General features: G+C 43.0%; 3 protein-coding genes across 6 annotated transcripts in view; all 3 read left to right on the forward strand.

Annotated features, from left to right (window-relative positions):
* LOC6725945 (zwei Ig domain protein zig-8) overlaps positions 1–16,984 on the forward strand; it is a 139,072-nt gene that overhangs the window by 56,946 nt on the left and 65,142 nt on the right. For all 4 annotated transcript variants that reach the window (XM_016173900.3, XM_016173902.3, XM_016173901.3 and 1 more), the window contains one exon: positions 9,920–10,001. The gene's annotated coding sequence lies outside the window, so the exon portion shown is untranslated. The remainder of the gene's footprint in view (positions 1–9,919; positions 10,002–16,984) is intronic.
* On the forward strand, positions 14–1,151 carry LOC6725943 (nascent polypeptide-associated complex subunit beta-like). The gene is made up of 2 exons (XM_039298036.2): positions 14–169; positions 224–1,151. Exon 2 carries the CDS (start codon positions 241–243, stop codon positions 997–999), a length of 759 nt encoding a protein of 252 aa, XP_039153970.1. The 5' UTR covers positions 14–169; positions 224–240; the 3' UTR covers positions 1,000–1,151.
* LOC6725944 lies at positions 1,544–5,757 on the forward strand. The gene has a single exon (XM_044923781.1). It carries the CDS (start codon positions 1,677–1,679, stop codon positions 2,448–2,450), a length of 774 nt encoding a protein of 257 aa, XP_044779716.1. The 5' UTR covers positions 1,544–1,676; the 3' UTR covers positions 2,451–5,757.

Here is a 16,984-nt window from a genome sequence, read left to right on the forward strand (position 1 = left end):
AAGGGATTAACAAAGATCTGGCAACCCTTTTAGCACGCGTCACAAACTCAAAGAAGTCGATAACTTTGCAGTCTACCAATACCATTTCCTATTTGGCGTGAGGACATAAGTTGATTCACATCTTAGAGCGGATATTACTTAACTATTTGCAAAGCACAGCATTTCCAAGGTGAGCACTTCGAGAAAATTCTTTTCCACGCACTTTACACATACCAGTTGATAGGATTTCTCAACGGAACTATGGATTTCAACAAGATGAAGAAAATGGAGCAGGCGGTTCGCATTGGCGGCAAGGGATCGGTGCGCCGCAAGCACAAGAGACTCCCATCGGCTGCGGCCACTGAAAGGCGCGTGCAGGCCGAATTAGCCATGTTACCGTTGAATGAGCTCCACGATATCCATGAGGTGGCCATCGAGTTCACCGATTCCAGTGAGGTTGTGTTTACCATGCCCAAGGTTCGGGGTAGCAATCAAAATTCTTTTTTCGTGGTTAGTGGCGATATCGTGCGCAAGTCGTCAACAGCTGGCGCATCGAAAGTGGCCAAGGCACCCAAGCCAGCCAATCCACCCAAGCCAGAATCAGAGGAGTCCATTAAGGTGGTGGCCAAGAAGCCCAAGAAGCCGCGCAATCGTGTTCGTCCTCGCAACAAGAAGGTGCAAATGATGCTCTTCAAAAACGATGAAGAAGTGGCCATGGCTGGCGGGGATTCGGAGCCGAAGCTTAGCAATGGTAAATCAATTTTGATCTCCTCTGAAGATGCTAGCGATCCGGATAATGACAACGTGCCATCGGATGAGTCTGATGTGGATCAGACCATCGTCTGCGACAAAGATTCGCTGGAAAGCGGCGATGATTCCTCTGAAGATGGTGGCGATCCGGATAATGACAACGTGCCATCGGATGAGTCTGATGTGGATAAGACCATCGTCTGCGACAAAGATTCGCTGGAAAGCGGCGATGATTCCGATGGCAAGGAGGACGATGACAGTAAGGAGTGAAACTACCAATTTTCTACTCCGATTACTATGGTCCTGCGGAGCAGGTGAATCCGAAGACTCAACGCGCATAGGTCTCCGAGGACGAAGATTAGACATACTCATTTGTTGATACATTTGTACCAATTTTCTAAATAAATCGCATACTAAATACATGCATACTTCAAATGTATTTTCTGTACATTTTTTCTGAACTACTTCTAAAACATGTTTATTGTACCTAAAATTTTCATCAAATGCTTATCTTACAAGAACGCTGCGTTACGTTTTTGCCAGTCATTATTTTATGTTCTCTTTCGCATAGAGTTGTCAAAATATTTTGGGGAAAGAATGATTAATCGGCTAAAAATAATTGTAGGAGATATCATCACAATTTACAACCGAATATCTATTATAAATAAAAAGAAAATGAATAAACTTGACAATATTCTACTGAAGCTACTAATTTCAAGAGCTGTTAATTGCTGAATTTATTGTGAAATAAAAGAACTACTACTTATTATGCCAGCCGAACATAATAAGAATTTTCCTGCCCTGGTAGCCCTGGTAGGCCTTTTAATACGTGTCAAAAACTTAAAGAGGAAGACGATGACTTTGCAGTCTAGTTGATTCACATCTCCGAGTGGATACTACTTAACTATTTGCAAAGCACAGCATTTTCAAGGTGAGCATTTCAAGAAATGGACTTCAACAAGCTCAAGAAAATGGAGGACGTGGTGCGCATCGGTGGCAAGGGATCTATGCGCCGCAAGCACAAGAACATCCCATCCTCGTCTGCGGCCGATGAGAAGCGCGTGCAGGCCACATTGGGCAAGTTACCGTTGAAGAATATCAGCGGAATCCAGGAGATGACCATCAAGTTCACCGATTCCAGTGAGGTTGTGGTAATCATGCCCAGGGTTCAGTGCACCGCTGCCCATGGCATGTTAGTTGTTAGTGGCGATTTTGTGCGCAAGTCGCCAACAGCTTGCCCATCGAAAGTGGCCAAGGCGCCCAAAGAACCCATGCCATCCAATCCGGAACCTTTTTCCGACAAAAAGCCAGAATCTGAAGAGTCCATTAAGTTGGTGGCCAAGAAGCGCAAGAAGCCGCGCAATCGTGTTCGTCCTCGCAATAAGAAGGTGCAAGTGATGCTCTCCAAAAACAATGAGGAAGCAGCCATGGCTGGCGGGGATTCGGAGCCGAAGCTTAGCAATGGTAAATCAATTTTGATCTCCTCTGAAGATGGTAGCGATCCGGATAATAACAACGTGCCATCGGATGAGTCTGATGTGGTTCAGACCATCGCCTGCGACAAAGATTCGCTGGAAAGCGGCGATGATTCCGATGGCAAGGAGACCGATGACAGTATGGAGTCGAACTACTTATCTTTCTACTCCGATGACTATGATTCCCAGGGGGAGCAGCACAATCCGAAGAGTTATCGCACTCAGGTCTCCGAGGTCGAAGATTAGACTCATTAAATAAATCGCATACTATTAACGTGCATCCTGTACCTTACATATTTTTTCTCTAGAATTTCTTAGAGTTGTCAATATTATTTGGGGAAATGGCCAACGAATGATTAAAATTCTCTTGCATTGTTATAAGCTGCAAAACACGGCCCAAAAACCAAAAATGTTTCTAAAATTAAATGATATGTATTTACATATATAATTCCTGTCCGCATTTATATATAGTATATACCATTGAGTCGCCTAAATATCCATTTGATCTTCTGAATGATTTTTCGTGCCGCATTTCTTGAACGCATTAAACAAGAAATCCAAGCAAAATTAATTTAGCAAACGTTTAAGAGGAAATGACACGCCCCTACTTACGTTTCACGGTGGCGGAGGTGGAAAGGGCGGCAAAAACTAATCTGCGCCTCGAAAAATGTACGAAATTAATCTGCACATAAATTAAGCATTAAAATTTAATATATTTGTTTATGGAGCCTCAAAGTGCGATGGTGTTGGTGGGGTGGAGTCGGCGGAGCACACGAGTGGGCGTACCGGATGTGCTCTGTATGTGGAACATGGATTGTGTGTGTATGTATAAGTGTGTGGTGTGTGCTGTATGGTGTATGGTGAATGGTGTATGGTGTGTGTTCTTAGTGGTAATAAATAAATAGCAAAAAGGTAATAAAACAGATAGCGAAAAAGGAAAAAAAAAGGGGAGAACATCCCGGGGGGATGTGGAATCTGCCAACTGGTTGCCCATTATCGTATTAGCACATGCCACCAGTGATTATTATGAGGTGTCCTCCCTCTGCTCCAGGTCCTGCCACAGCTCCAGGTCCTGCCCCTTCCCTGCTTCTGCTCCCTCGCATCCTTTGTCTATGCATGCGTGTATAATTAATTTTGCACCCCTGTTTGTATCTACATCCCCCATGATCAGCACCCCAGCTCTTGTTCTCGCTCCAGCTTTTGCTTTTGCGTTTGCTATTCCCCTTTTGCTTTCGGGGCAACAATGGATGGCCTTCATCCCAACTGGGAGCCAGCACTCTGGCAAAATTGGTAGCGAGTTTCCCCAATGGAATCGGGGCCAAATCGGGCGGGCTTATGGGCTGTCGACAGACACCAACGAAAACCAACGATATCCTCTTGCCGGACGGGTAGGGGGTGCTGCACTTTAATTTCCCACAAGATTCCCTACAATGCGTACGCATTGCAATTCTTAAAAGCCAAATTGGCTGTGGCTAACACTGATTAATCCGCACGTTGTTCGACTGCCAACTATGGGCCTTAAAAAGGTGAGATTACACGTGGCAAAGCGGCAAATTTTCCTATTGTTTTCGTATTCTCCGTGGAAAATTTTACAAATTTTAAGCAGTGCAATATAGTATGATATTTGCCTATATATTTGCTTTTGTTTATACATATTTCCAATTAAAATTGAATAATTTGAACGAAAATGAAACATTTCACATAGGAGTTCCTCGTTTTTGATGGGTTTTTAAAAGCACACATACTCGTGGACATGCCAGCATAATAGAAGTATAAAAACGTAAAGAGAGACCCATTGAAAATGATAAAAGCTTAAAATTGTCAAGGCGATGCTTCTGAGGCATTTTTATTTGATATTTTTATGGTATATAAAATTTCTGTTGGTCTGAACTGAAGCTTCCAAGAGCTTAATGCTGGATTTCACTGGTGTCCAAAAGATACTTGATTCTCTGAGGGGTTCAAGTATCCAAAAGTCTAAGCTGATGCCATTCCACCAAGTGGCTTACTTTACCTTGGAATGTAATGTGAGTGCTTTTGAAAAAACAAAAAAAAGCAATGAAAAGACGTTCAAATGGTATTTGGATTATGTCGCTCGCCTTTTGCCGCTTTGTTCTTGATGAACTCTGGAAATTTCGGGAAATAGTGGCGTTTATGAAAGTTGTCATTTCGATTTGATGACTATTGTCGAACATTATCTACCATAATTCATAAAAGAACGCCGTATCCAGTTGGTGCGGCGAACGGAAGATGGATGAAGATGAATGGGCCATAAGAACATCTCATTAGGCTGAGTGAAAAATAGACCTATCCGCAACACCTACTTGAATCGATTCCAGAGTGCTGTGGGTGGTCTGCCCTGTGCTATATTGTCGCCGCTTTTGTTTGGACTCTAATGAAATACGCATTATTTGGCAACTGTCTGGCAGGCAGGGTGAATTTAATATCTGGCAACAAGGCTTCTGCTCCCGCTCCTCTGCTTCCTGATGGCTCCTTGGCCGTGCTCCTCGCCTGTCATCCGCAAACGATGCCATTCATTTTAAGTCACATGTGTCGCCCGGGCATTTGGCCACATCCCGGGCAAACCGATTCGAGGACATTGTATTGCGGTCGACTATCCCTGTCCCTAACCCACGGCTTAAGTGTTTATTAATATTGAATCGTGCGAACCCGGACATGTGTTGGCCCCCTAAATTGACTTTGCCGTAACTGATAAGGTCCCATTCGCAAAAGACGCAGCCTGTAGTTATTGTAACAAGCCATTTGTGATTGTTATCGAGCTTGGCGGAGACAACAGCTGGTCACACTACACGCACGTATCGCAGCCAGGACTCAAAAGAAGTCCTTGCACACAGCAAGGATTCCATTCCATTCGATTCGATTCGATTCGATTCGATTCTGGTCGAAGAACAATTACGAACTGAGAACTGCGAACTGCGAACTGCGATGCTCTTGAAACGGCAATTATGAACTGCGCCCTCCGCCGCGCTTCTCACAATCGCAAAAGAGGTCATGGGGTCAGCAGCTGGCGAGAAGTTCACAATGGAAGGGGGGGAAAAGTTCGCCCTCAGTGCTCTTCAATTATTGTAATCTATTTTAAGAGGCACTTATATCAATATTTTCGATTCGTTTTCGAAAAGAGTTCTTAGCAGAGTTATTCTGCATCGCTCGTTCCATTTCCAAGCCCCCCTATTCCATGCCAAATTCACATTCCTTGTCCTTGCCAAAATTCTTTGCTTAACTTTCGCCTCCAGTGCCAGCGAAACGAGCTAACCTGGCCCAAAAATACTATACTGCAGGATGCTTTCAGGCCTTGGCAACCCTCTGTTGGGCTCACACACACACACACACACACACACACACTCATACACATACACTCATACACACACACTCGAATGCTGCTAGCACACGTTCTCGTTCCGCTGGGTAATGTCTTTATATTTGAAATTGCTTTGCTATTAAAACAAAATAAACGACGCGACGCGCAACTTATAAATTTTGTTTGAAAATCAAGTGAAATAAATGCAGTGGCAGAAGTAAGGCGCTGAAGGGGTGAGTTTTCTCCTTTTTTTTTGGGGGAAAATCTGTACCGGAGTGGAAAAACAGAATCGAGAAACCAAGAAAAGGAACGAGGCGAAAACAAAAGCGCAAGACAAACACGAGATATATACCCTGAAAAAAGGGTGAGGGGTTGGGGCAATAAATTTAACTTTTAGCCGGGCATGTGTGAGTGAGCAGACACACCAACACACACACACACAGAAACATTCACACACACGAAAAACACATGACCATAAATAGCAGTGGAAGAAAAACCTTTGCCATTTCCCATCGCAAAGAGGTCCTTTTCGGCGGTTGCGACTTTTAATTTTATTGCCAAGGTCCGATGGGTTGGAAAACACACAACTGCCCTTCTCGCCCACTAAAATGTTGGCCAATTGTCTGTTGTTGGCCGTTGTGGGGTCAGCTAATAATTGGTAGACGACTCTTCATATATCACTGGCGCCCAAATGTAGTTGATTCTTGTAAATGATTGCCTGCCCGCATAAATATGTGAAGGAGGAGGAGTTCCTCAATTGATTTCGGGTGTCTTAATGAAAATATGTCAACTCAGTGGGGCTGCATGTACATATGCCGTACTGCGCGTACTCTCCTTTTCGATATCCACCATTTTTCATTTTAATTTTAACATTAATTTTCAATTCAATTTCGCTGCTCATTGTCATCAATTGAAGGCAGCAGCTTGATCCTGCCACCAGTTTGTCATTGATGAATGCCTTGCTCCTGGGCTAAGGAAAGTTTCTCATTTATTTCCTGTTCACGTTTGCATTTGATTTTTATTTATTGCGTATTTTTCTAAGGCTTTGACTTCTAAGGTTGCCTTTTAATAACAGAAAACTCGCATAATTTCGCCCAAAACTTTCTCCCCAAGCTGATTAGCCCGCTTGCGGTGGCAAAAGTTGAGTTCTCAATGTGGATGGGCTGCCCCACCCGTTTCCTTTTTGGCTTTTGATTTGTGTGTGCGTTATGTAAATTCATTAAGCTGCTGCCTAAGCTGCTGCGGCTTAGTAGCCCCACCTGTACCGCCTGTGCCACGACCCCCACCTGCCCACCCAGCCCGCCACTCGCCACCCGCCTCCCACCGACAAAAGGCCAAACAAACAAATTGATAGCCAGACTTTTGCTGAGTCGACTTTTGCCTTGCACTGACAATGCCGTGGAAAGTTTTCATTATGCATGTGCGCCAAAAACTTGGCAAACAAAGAAAGTGGCGGGGTATGGGGGTTAAAACTTTCCCGGACGAAGCTTTGGCATAATTAAAATGTTTATGCGTTTAATTGCAAATGAATTCGAGGCGAAAGTTGCCAGTTGCAACTCGCTCACACACTCACACGCACACACCCAATGACAATTGGTGTATCAAATTTCGGCGAGTAATCCGAGCAACTCGGCGATTTCTCGTCCTTCGAATGGAAAAGGATAATTGCTTTGGGCTCGCTCAATCGGAAAATTGTCTTTAAAATTTAATCAACAAGCAGGCGGGACGCCCTTCGTCCTAAGGACTCTGGCATGTGAGTGACACACAACCGCATTTGTGAAACGCAGAACCCAACCCAAGCAGATATGGTATGCCGCGTTAGTTTATGGCCTCCATCGCTACTTATGACATCAATGGGCAAAGGAGCAGCACAGCCAGGATCAGAGAAGCGATTCCCCCAAACCACAATGTCTGCGTTCCACACAGTTGCTCCGCCTGAAACGGAAAGGGCCAACTTAGTTGAGAGTGGCTAGCCGCAGGACTCTCGCCGCTGCAGCCTCCTCCGCTTCTGGCCAAGACATTAAACAGCTTCATTACCTGCAAATTTCTAAATCAAATACGAAGAAAAACCACAGGCTGAGCGCCAACACCAAAAACTGGTCACATCAGAGCAGTCAGACTCTGGAGTCTGAAACTGAAGCCCAAGAATTGATTAGCCAGCAGCAGTGACAATTTGCGGGCTGGATGGGTTTTCGGTTTCTCGTTTCTGGATTCTGGATTCTGGATTCTGGTGGCATATATGAACATGACCAATGCAGAAGTATAAACGATGTTTGTTCCCGAAATTTGCTGACAGGACGAAAATGTTGCGGTTAATGTCTGGGCGGGGGTCCTTCAGCTAGGATTTCGTTGAGTTGACTTGGGTTCATATGTGGGCAGTAAAGATGGCAGACGGATATTAAGGATGGTTTTCGGAGCACATTTACTTGGCCCAGCACTTGCTTAGTTGCCAGGGAAACATTGTGGTTGCCTGGTGGCCAAGTGCCGAATAAAACGACAGTCTCCACCAACCGGGATACTTTCCCAGGGAAAGCTCTTCAAATCGGTTTCATCTGCTTGACGATTTGATTTCGTTTTCTGTGGAGGGCGTAATGCATTAATTCTGAAGACCTCTATATTAGATATAAACTCGCAATGAAGTTAATATATTCAAACGAAATTAATATTTTAAATGTCCGAATGATTTTCCCTCAAACAAAATCATTTTTTACCAAAACATTTTAAATAAGGGTCCAAAACAGATTCCAATTTTTTAAACTAATTTTTTTGCCATTTTTCGAAAATGTTGGAGATGTTACCCCTTTTGCTCTAGGCTCCCAAATAATGATAGGGATCATTAGCAAGCTGCACAAAAATGTTATTCATTTAGCTGTGTGGTCATTTTTAGCCAAGTTGTGATTAAAGACGGCATCCAAGAAATCAACATTTTGGTAAAAGTCTTTTTCTCATTTTCCGCATAAAAATATTCAGTTTTTGCTCCATAAAATTGGAAATAATAATCCAAAAATGGAATGTCATACATCATTGTGCTCGGTAGGTAATTTCTAATCTGTCTGGATTTCAGCTTTAAAATCTTAATTTTTTGGCATTTTTTGAAAAATTTGATGATGAACCCTTATAAAAACTGTGAAAAATGACCAAAATATGAAATTACCCTAGGGTCAAACAAAATGACAGGAATCGTTAGTGGTGCTAATTAGCTGTGTAAATCAGATATATTAAGAGCTCTAAGCCAATTTTTAGCCGATTTATGATAGTAGAATCCTTCGTAGTAACGTATTTTTGGGCTAACGCGGGTTTTCTGAAAGTCCGTCCAAAAATAAACAGTTAACCATAAGATATATTTGTCCAAATATGAAATGCTTTTCTTTGTCGAACATATAATTTAATTCCCAATCGAACCTGAAAAATGTGGCAACAAGCGGAAAGCGGAAGGACCCTAATTATTCGCTGAGTAGGTAGTCCCAACTAGTTAGGATTCAACCCGAAAGGGATTGCGTTTTGCCTGGTAGATGTTTTCCCTCGCAAAACTCCTTTTATCCTTGTCCCAGGAGCATCGCAGTGAGCAGGAGGCTCTTCTGCTCACTTACTGTTTTACATTTGAATGGCTCGGCAGGTCTCCAATCAGTCTCGCCTGGAGGCATTCTTCTAGTTCATTTAATGCAATTTGCTGTCATCGTCACCCAATGAACTCTCCTCGCCGTTTCCCGCTCCCCAGTCGGCGATAGGATCTGTATTGTATTGTCCTCGGCTCCCAGGTGACTGGGTATCCTGGCAAGGACATCGCACCACCCCCACTCCACCCATGAGCTGCTGTTATCTTTCGGCTGCAACAAGCCAACAAGCAACAAAGCCACCAGGAACAACAACAGATCTGCAGAGATATTTTGAATGTACAAGCATACTTTATAAGGCCACATACATATACATCGTATATATATATACATATATAAGGTGCGTTTATGTGCCTGATGTAGCAGGGACAACAAAACAAAAAGCACCTGCCCAAAAGAAGTCAGAAAAATGAAGATAAAGAAAACGTCTTGAAATGAATTCATCCCCGGGGACTTTCGACAGCGCCAAAAATTTGTTTACGGCTTTTTCTTGGGGCCTAAAGAATAATTACATCCCTGGTCGGTTCATCTGATGACACACAAATAGCCGAATGTTAATGAAAGGCCCCCTGTTTCTATTTGGAATGCTGCGTAAATAAAGGCGCTGTGAAATAAAATATGTAAATATCATTTGCAATGTCTTTAATGTGCACAACGTTCCTAATGAGTTTTCAGACCCCCCCAGTCGACAGCAAGGCCACTCGAAGTGGCGCCCTCTTTGGGTGAAAATAAAAAAGCTAATATGGCAAATATTTGATTTCTGTTTTCCCATCTTCCATTTGCAGGTGAAAAAAATAAAATAAAATAAAGCGAGAGGAGGACGAGCGCAAGACGCCAAGGTAACTGCAGCCGGAATTAACACAAAAGGTAAATTTAGCCTCGAAACTTTCGTGGTGTGGCCACCTTGGCCATCCGACCACTTAAAGCCCCACAAAACTGTCGTGCACTTCAGCGATGCTCCAGCTAAGCCACTTATTTTAGTTGACCAAAAGAAGGTTGGCCAGATCGAAGATGCTATACCCTTACCCTATTCTCAATTTCGAACTTTTTTTTTTTTTTTTTTTTTTTTTTTTTTTTTTTAATTTTTATTATTTATTGAATCTTCCCTTTGTGTTAAGAGACTAACAATAAGTGTTCAAATCTTAATCTAACTTAATTAACTTTCACTTAGTGATAGTTTTTTTTTTTTTCATTAATGCCCTAATAAGTTTATTGCTGGGCTGGGAGGTCGTTGCGGTGCAGCCGGCTTTGACTGCATACTCGGATTAGTTTTCTTGCGAGGGGATTTGTATGGGTGGTCAGCTTTTCGTTATACTTCGTTTTTTTCTCAGCTATTACTTCGATTACTAATTTGATTTTTAGGTCTCTGTGTATGTTTTCGTTTCGAAGGTACCACGGCGCTCCAGTGATAATTCTCAGAATTCTTGACTGTGCTCGCTGAATAATGTCTATGTTACTTCTGGATGCGTTGCCCCACAGCTCGGAGCCATAAGTCCAGATAGGTTTTAAGACGGAGTTGTATAGAAGAGCTTTGAACTCCAGACTAAGTGGAGAGCGAGCATTTATGAGCCAGTGGAGGTTCCTTGCTTTAAGTTTAAGATGTTTCGATTTGGCTTCTATATGTTTGCGCCAAGTGAGCCGCCTGTCCAGATGAACTCCCAGATATGTTACCTCGTCGGCTTGTGGAATGCATATGTTATTCAAGACCAGTGGAGGGCATGTTTGTTTGTTTAAGGTAAAGGTAACCTGCTTGCATTTTTGAACATTTATTGAAATTCTCCAGTCGGCAAGCCATCGTTCTACAGATGTTAAGTGTCGGGATAGGAGTGCCGTGGCTTTTATTGGGCATTTCGAGCGACTGAGTATCGCGGTATCATCGGCGAACGTGGAGGTTATTAGATTGTAGTCTATGGGGAAATCCGCCGTATACAGGGTGTATAAGATTGGACCCAGTACACTGCCTTGCGGCACTCCAGCTTCGATTGCGCAATCGCGTGAAGTGCTTGTATCGCATCTTATTGCAAACACTCTGTTATATAGGTATGACTTCAGTAGCTTATGTGTGTTTTGGGGCAACAGCTTGATTATTTTAAACAAAAGTCCATCGAGCCACACTCTGTCAAATGCCTGCGCGACGTCTAGAAAAATGGCTGTGCAGTATTCTCGATGTTCAAAAGCAGTACGAATTTCTGACGTGATTCGGTTGACCTGTTCGATGGTTCCATGTTTTTCTCTAAAGCCAAATTGATGTGTTGGAAGTGTGTTGTTTATTCTAAGATGAGGGCTAATCCGAAGGAGTAGCATTTTTTCAAACAGCTTTGAAAGACATGTTAGTAAGCTTATCGGTCTATATGATGATGGCTGCGTTTTATCTTTTCCTGGCTTTGGAATCATTACTATGGTCGACTTTTTCCATTTTTGAGGGAAGTATCCAAGCTTGGCGATTGCGTTGAACAACAGGCAGATGTGAAGAATAGCACACTTTGGGAGTTCAATGAGCATTCTTGGAGTTATTAGGTCGTAGCCAGGCGATTTTCTTGGGTTCAGTTGCTCTTTGATAACCTTTGCTAGTTCACATGGTCGGAATTCAAAGGGTTCTTGAGGATCTAGATTGGCTGCTATTAAAGGAGGGAGAATAAATGTGTTGGTAGAGGGATTTGGTCGGAATACATTTTGTAAATGGTCAGCGAAAGCACTGGCTCTTTCTTCATCACTTCGAAACCAGGTGCCAGAGGGACTTCGGAGTGGCATAATTGGCGCTATTGGAGTCTTTAGGTTTCTGTGAGCTCTCCAAAGAGGGTACTTAGTGCTGGTGGGAGAGAGTTGCTCGATATATGAACGTTGGCTGTTTTTTTCCTCTTGTTTGAGAGCATTGGTAAGCCTGCGTGTGGCTATCTTAAGCATGTGCTTAGTAATTGGTGATCTATTAGACTGCCAATCCCTTCGTAGGCGTCGTTTATCTAATACCAGCCGCTCGATTTCGCGATTAGTTTTGATGTAGTTTGGTTTTGCATACGTCACTGGCGGGGTTGAAGCCTTTGCAGCCGAAACTAAAATGTTTTCAAGAGTTTCCGTTGACTTGTCTATATCCTCCTTTGTAGATAATGCCGTCGTTAGTTCTATGTGTGAACAGACATACTTTTGATACCTTGGCCAGTTTGTTCTAAAATTTGTGAGTCTATACGGTGGGTCGACGATGTGGGGGCGAGTTAGCATATTTAGAAAAACGGGTGAGTGATCTGATGATAAATCTGCTAGTGCTTCGGCGGTGACCATGTTGCGGGGGACATGTTTAGTAATTGCAAAATCGATCAGGTCTGGGATTTTTCTTGGGTCTGCTGGCCAGTATGTAGGCTTACCCGGGGATACATAGTCTAGCTTGTTTTCTGGCTTCGTAAGCGCATTGTACAATTGCTTACCCTTTGGCGACACAAGTCGAGATCCCCAATGGGTGTGCTTGGCGTTATAGTCACCCGCTGCGATGAACCTGTCACCTAGTGTGTTAAAGAATTCCATGAATTGATCCTCAGAGATTGGAAAGCGCGGTGGGCAGTAGACTGCGGCTAGAGTCGTTGAACCATTGTTGAGTTGTAAGGCTATGGACGTAGATTGTAAGTAGTTTTTGTCAAAATTGTTTAAGTGGTGGTGTTTTATGCGATTTCTGATGAGTATTCCAGTGCCTCCATGAGCTTTACCATCTGGATGATTTGTACCATAGAACAAGTATCCTGGTATATGAAAATTGTTTTTATTTGTGAGGTGCGTTTCTGATAGTAGCATTACGTCGATGTTTTTTTCGTAAATGAACTGTGTGAGCTCTTGTGTATGCCGTGAAACGCCATTTGCGTTCCACAGAGATATCCGTAGGGAAGCCATTATGGGGATTTTGAAGATACAAGAAGTTGAATCAGGATATTTTGGTTTTTCATGAGCTCTTGCAAAGTATTTTGCATGAACGTCATGAAGTCTTTCATGCTTTGCTGTAGGGATAGCATCATAGCTTCGATGCCACTTTGTTGTGTTTGTTGGATGTTTGTCGGTGTATGTTCGGAATGAGCAGTTCTTGTCGGTGGGGCGGGCACTTCTAGTCCGGATTTTAGGGCGCTAGCGAAAGAAATTGTTGGAGTAGTGCTTGGGACAGTTAGGGGTGGTTGAAAAATCGGTTGCGGAGAGTAGAAATTGACTTTGTTGTATGTATGTGCTGTGGCAATACGTTTGTTTAGGCGGCTCTTCAATTCTTTGTACACCACACAGCCTCTGTAGTTTGCAGTATGTTTTTCCCCGCAGTTACTGCATTTCTTCACAGACTTATCGTCCTTGTTTTTGGGGCAGTTTGCGGTAGTATGAGGTTCGCTACAGACAACACATACGGACTTAAGGGTGCAGTATGCCTTGGTGTGGCCGTATTCTTGGCAATTAGTACATTGAACTGGATTGATACGTTTGTGCGGCTCCTCCACGGTGATCCTCCGATGTAGCAAGTACTGTAAATTGTATATTGGGTGCACTTCGTTTTTCTTTAGTGCCTGGAGCTCTGGTTCGAGTTCTATTTTGAATAGTGGCTGCGGAACTTTGTCTTTGTTTAAAATATTAATAGCTGTCTTTGCAGAAAAGTTTTTGGCCTTCAGAGCCTCAATTATCTCAGCTGGTGTCACTGTTGCTTCAATGCCCTTAAGTACTACCTGTAGCCCTTTGCAACTTTTTAATTGGTATGTGTAGTAGTTTTTACCAGCATCATTTAGGTATTTAGTCACTATACGGTGGTCTGCTTCTGTTTGGATCTGTAGTTTTATTTCATGAATATTTCCTTTTTTAAGTGGGATAATGTGGAACTTGCTGTCACCAATCAAAGCAACGAGTTTATTTACAAGTGCATTTGTACTTTGTTCTCGTATGAAAATTGGTGGAGGCCTGGTCTTTTTTGGTTCCCCTACCGTTTTTTCGTTGGGTTGTTCGGTCGCAGAATCAGCCAAGATAGCATATCGGTTTGAATTATTTACTGCAGAGTTTTCATTGCCGTTGTTGGTTCGATTGATTTTGGGTTGATTACCTGCCTTATTGTTTTGAGGGCTGAGCTTTCTCTTGATTTGGATGTAGCGATCCATGCCAGTCTGCACAGTCGAAATCGACTTCTGCTTTTGTTTTGATTCTTCTTTACGTGCATTATTGTTGTTGCAAACGGTCAGTGCTGCTGAATTATTTACAGCTGGCACAGCGATAATTAGTTGGGCCGCTGACGAAGTTGATGTTGTGGCAGTTGCCAGTGAGGTCACTGCACTCGTTATTGCAGTGTTACAGTTACCCGGGACGGTCGTTTGGCGCTGCGAACTTGAATAGTACGAATTCCAAGAGATAGATGGCGCTATACTTGTACTAAAATTTCAATTAAGTGTTGAATATACGAATGTTCTCAATGGAACATTCACAAAAGCAATTTTCATCTCAGCTCCAAAATGCACATAATATTAAAAATCAAGAATTTTATGTGCTGCTTTAATTATAATAATAAAGCCAAGTGCATATATATGATGAGTATTTAAACCCCACCAATTTCAAAGGGTGTGTGCCCCGAGGCTCGTATTGCTTCATGAACTACTTGCCCAATTTTCCCCCGCCGCGTACCGCCACCTTCATCCGTTTTCCTTCATCCTGGCCCACTATCTGTAGCGTCTGTCAGGGGCTGGTCGAGATTCAGACGCTTAACGAGCTGCACTTCGCGATGGGGAAAACTATTTTTCCACTCGCCGTTTGCTCTCGTCTCCATTTCGGGGTTTTTCTTCTTTTTTTTTTTACTGTGCCTTTACCTTCTGTATGCTAAGTGAAATTTAATGCTGTGGAAAATTGTAAGATCTCAGTACTAATATTTATTTTCATATTTTTGTGCTGAGCCAACTGAGCTGTGGATGCCGCTCTGTGCGCAATAATTTAATTTGCAATTTTCCCAATCCTGACCGAATTTTCGCACCGAATATTGCAGCAAACTCATCGAACACATATGTACATACACATATGTATACAATACGTACGTATAGATGAAATTAGTTTTTCGGTTAGCTACCATTGTTGTGCGAGAATTCGTGTCTGTGGGCAAAACTAAATTGCGAAATGATATTACCACAATATTATTACCAGTTTTTCAATTTTTGGGAAAAGCGGTCCGGGCACGTGGAGAAGGCATAAAGTACACAAAACCGAAATGGTCAAATGATCGCGCCGCTCTCAGCTTCTGCCAAATTTAAACAAACAGGCGAACGTGTTGGATGGGGTTTTCCTCGGTTTTTCCGTGGGTTTTACCATGGGTTTTCCGTGGGTTTTCCACGAAAAACGATGGGGTTGCCCTTCGCCCGGCGAGCGGAGGAGGCGTGGCTGGTTGGACAAACGGAGATGGCTAATGGCTAATGGCCCGTGGAAACGTGCCTGACTGCGCTGATTTGATTTCTCGGGGCCGGGTTCCAGAATTTCCCAGCCTTTCCCAGGCATTTGCTGATGAAATGAGCAAACACTTTTATGAACAGAAGCCGTTGGTCGATAGCCGAATCCGTTTTCATTTCTATTTCAATCTGGGACTAAAGGGCTACGTCGTTGGGAGCGGTTATAAATCAGATTGCATTTTCAACAAGTCGCGCCCAAATCCAAAAAAAAAAAATCCAATTTGGCCACCACAAAATATTTCCATTGAGCTAAAGTTTCCAGCTCCTTTGCATGTTCATTAAGGCTGCCCGTTGCAAAATTGCAAGGTGCATGATGCATTTTATATTTTGCAAATGCATTACGTATACGCCGTGTATTCGCGATGCAATCACGCCGAAAATTCGTTTCCATATATTACACAAGCACACCTACACGCGATGTGTGCGTGTGTGTGTGTGAGAGTGTTTGTATTTTGTGTGCTCATATTATTTGTGTGTGTGTGTGTGTGTGTGCTCGAGGGGGCGGTGGGCGTGGCTCTGCTGCGAGGAGGGTTAAAATGCTTTTGATTGTTTGCCCCTGCCAGTTATTTATATTTGTATTGACTGCATTTTTTGGTTTATGTTGCAGAAGCTTGGCAGTGGGTGGTTTTTCGAGTGGGTGGTGGTGCATAGCCGCTGGGCCAAAATCGCCATAGAGGGGGGGGGGGGGGGGGGGGGGGTGGGGGGTTGTTTGGGTGGTGCTTTCACTGGGCCATGCCACTCTATATTTCTGTGGGCATTGCGGCAGCTCAATTTCGTTAGCCGAGCTCGCTATAAAAATGTTTCATATTCACAGCTTTCACTGCTGATTCTTCTTTGGCTGGAATACATATACGTGTGTATGTGTATGTACGTATATATATATATGTATACATATACATACATGTATTTGGTAGGCAAAAAATTTTGCAAATGCCAATTTTTGTTGCCGTTTGTGTTGGCGTGCATTGTGCATTTGTGTTGCTGTTGCATTTCTCATGCTCCTTTTTTTTTGGCCAGTTTATAACATTTTGCATTGCTGCTGTTGTTCGGGCTTTTGGCAAATTGGTTTACAGGCCGAAAAAGAGGGACTAAAACAACAAAAATAGCAACTACTACTAGTATCCTTAGGCTAGAAAACTGCGTCGAACACGCAGTTGTTATTGTTGTGATTGCTGGCAAAATATTTATTCACCCCTTTTTTTTTTGCATCTGTTATAGCATATTGTGATTCACCATCACTCTAGGAACTCCCCGCCATCTATACATTTTCCCCCTTTTGCCAGCACATTTTCCCGCTTTCCAACCGATTTTCCTAGCTTCGAATCATTGTTAACCATACGATTTTCGCACTTCCTACTTACAAAACGAAACACATGTCCTGAACGGATATGAGACAACAAAACAGAAAAAAATATATAT

Source organism: Drosophila simulans, chromosome X, assembly GCF_016746395.2.
Source record: "Drosophila simulans strain w501 chromosome X, Prin_Dsim_3.1, whole genome shotgun sequence".
NCBI classification, from domain to species: domain Eukaryota; kingdom Metazoa; phylum Arthropoda; class Insecta; order Diptera; family Drosophilidae; genus Drosophila; species Drosophila simulans.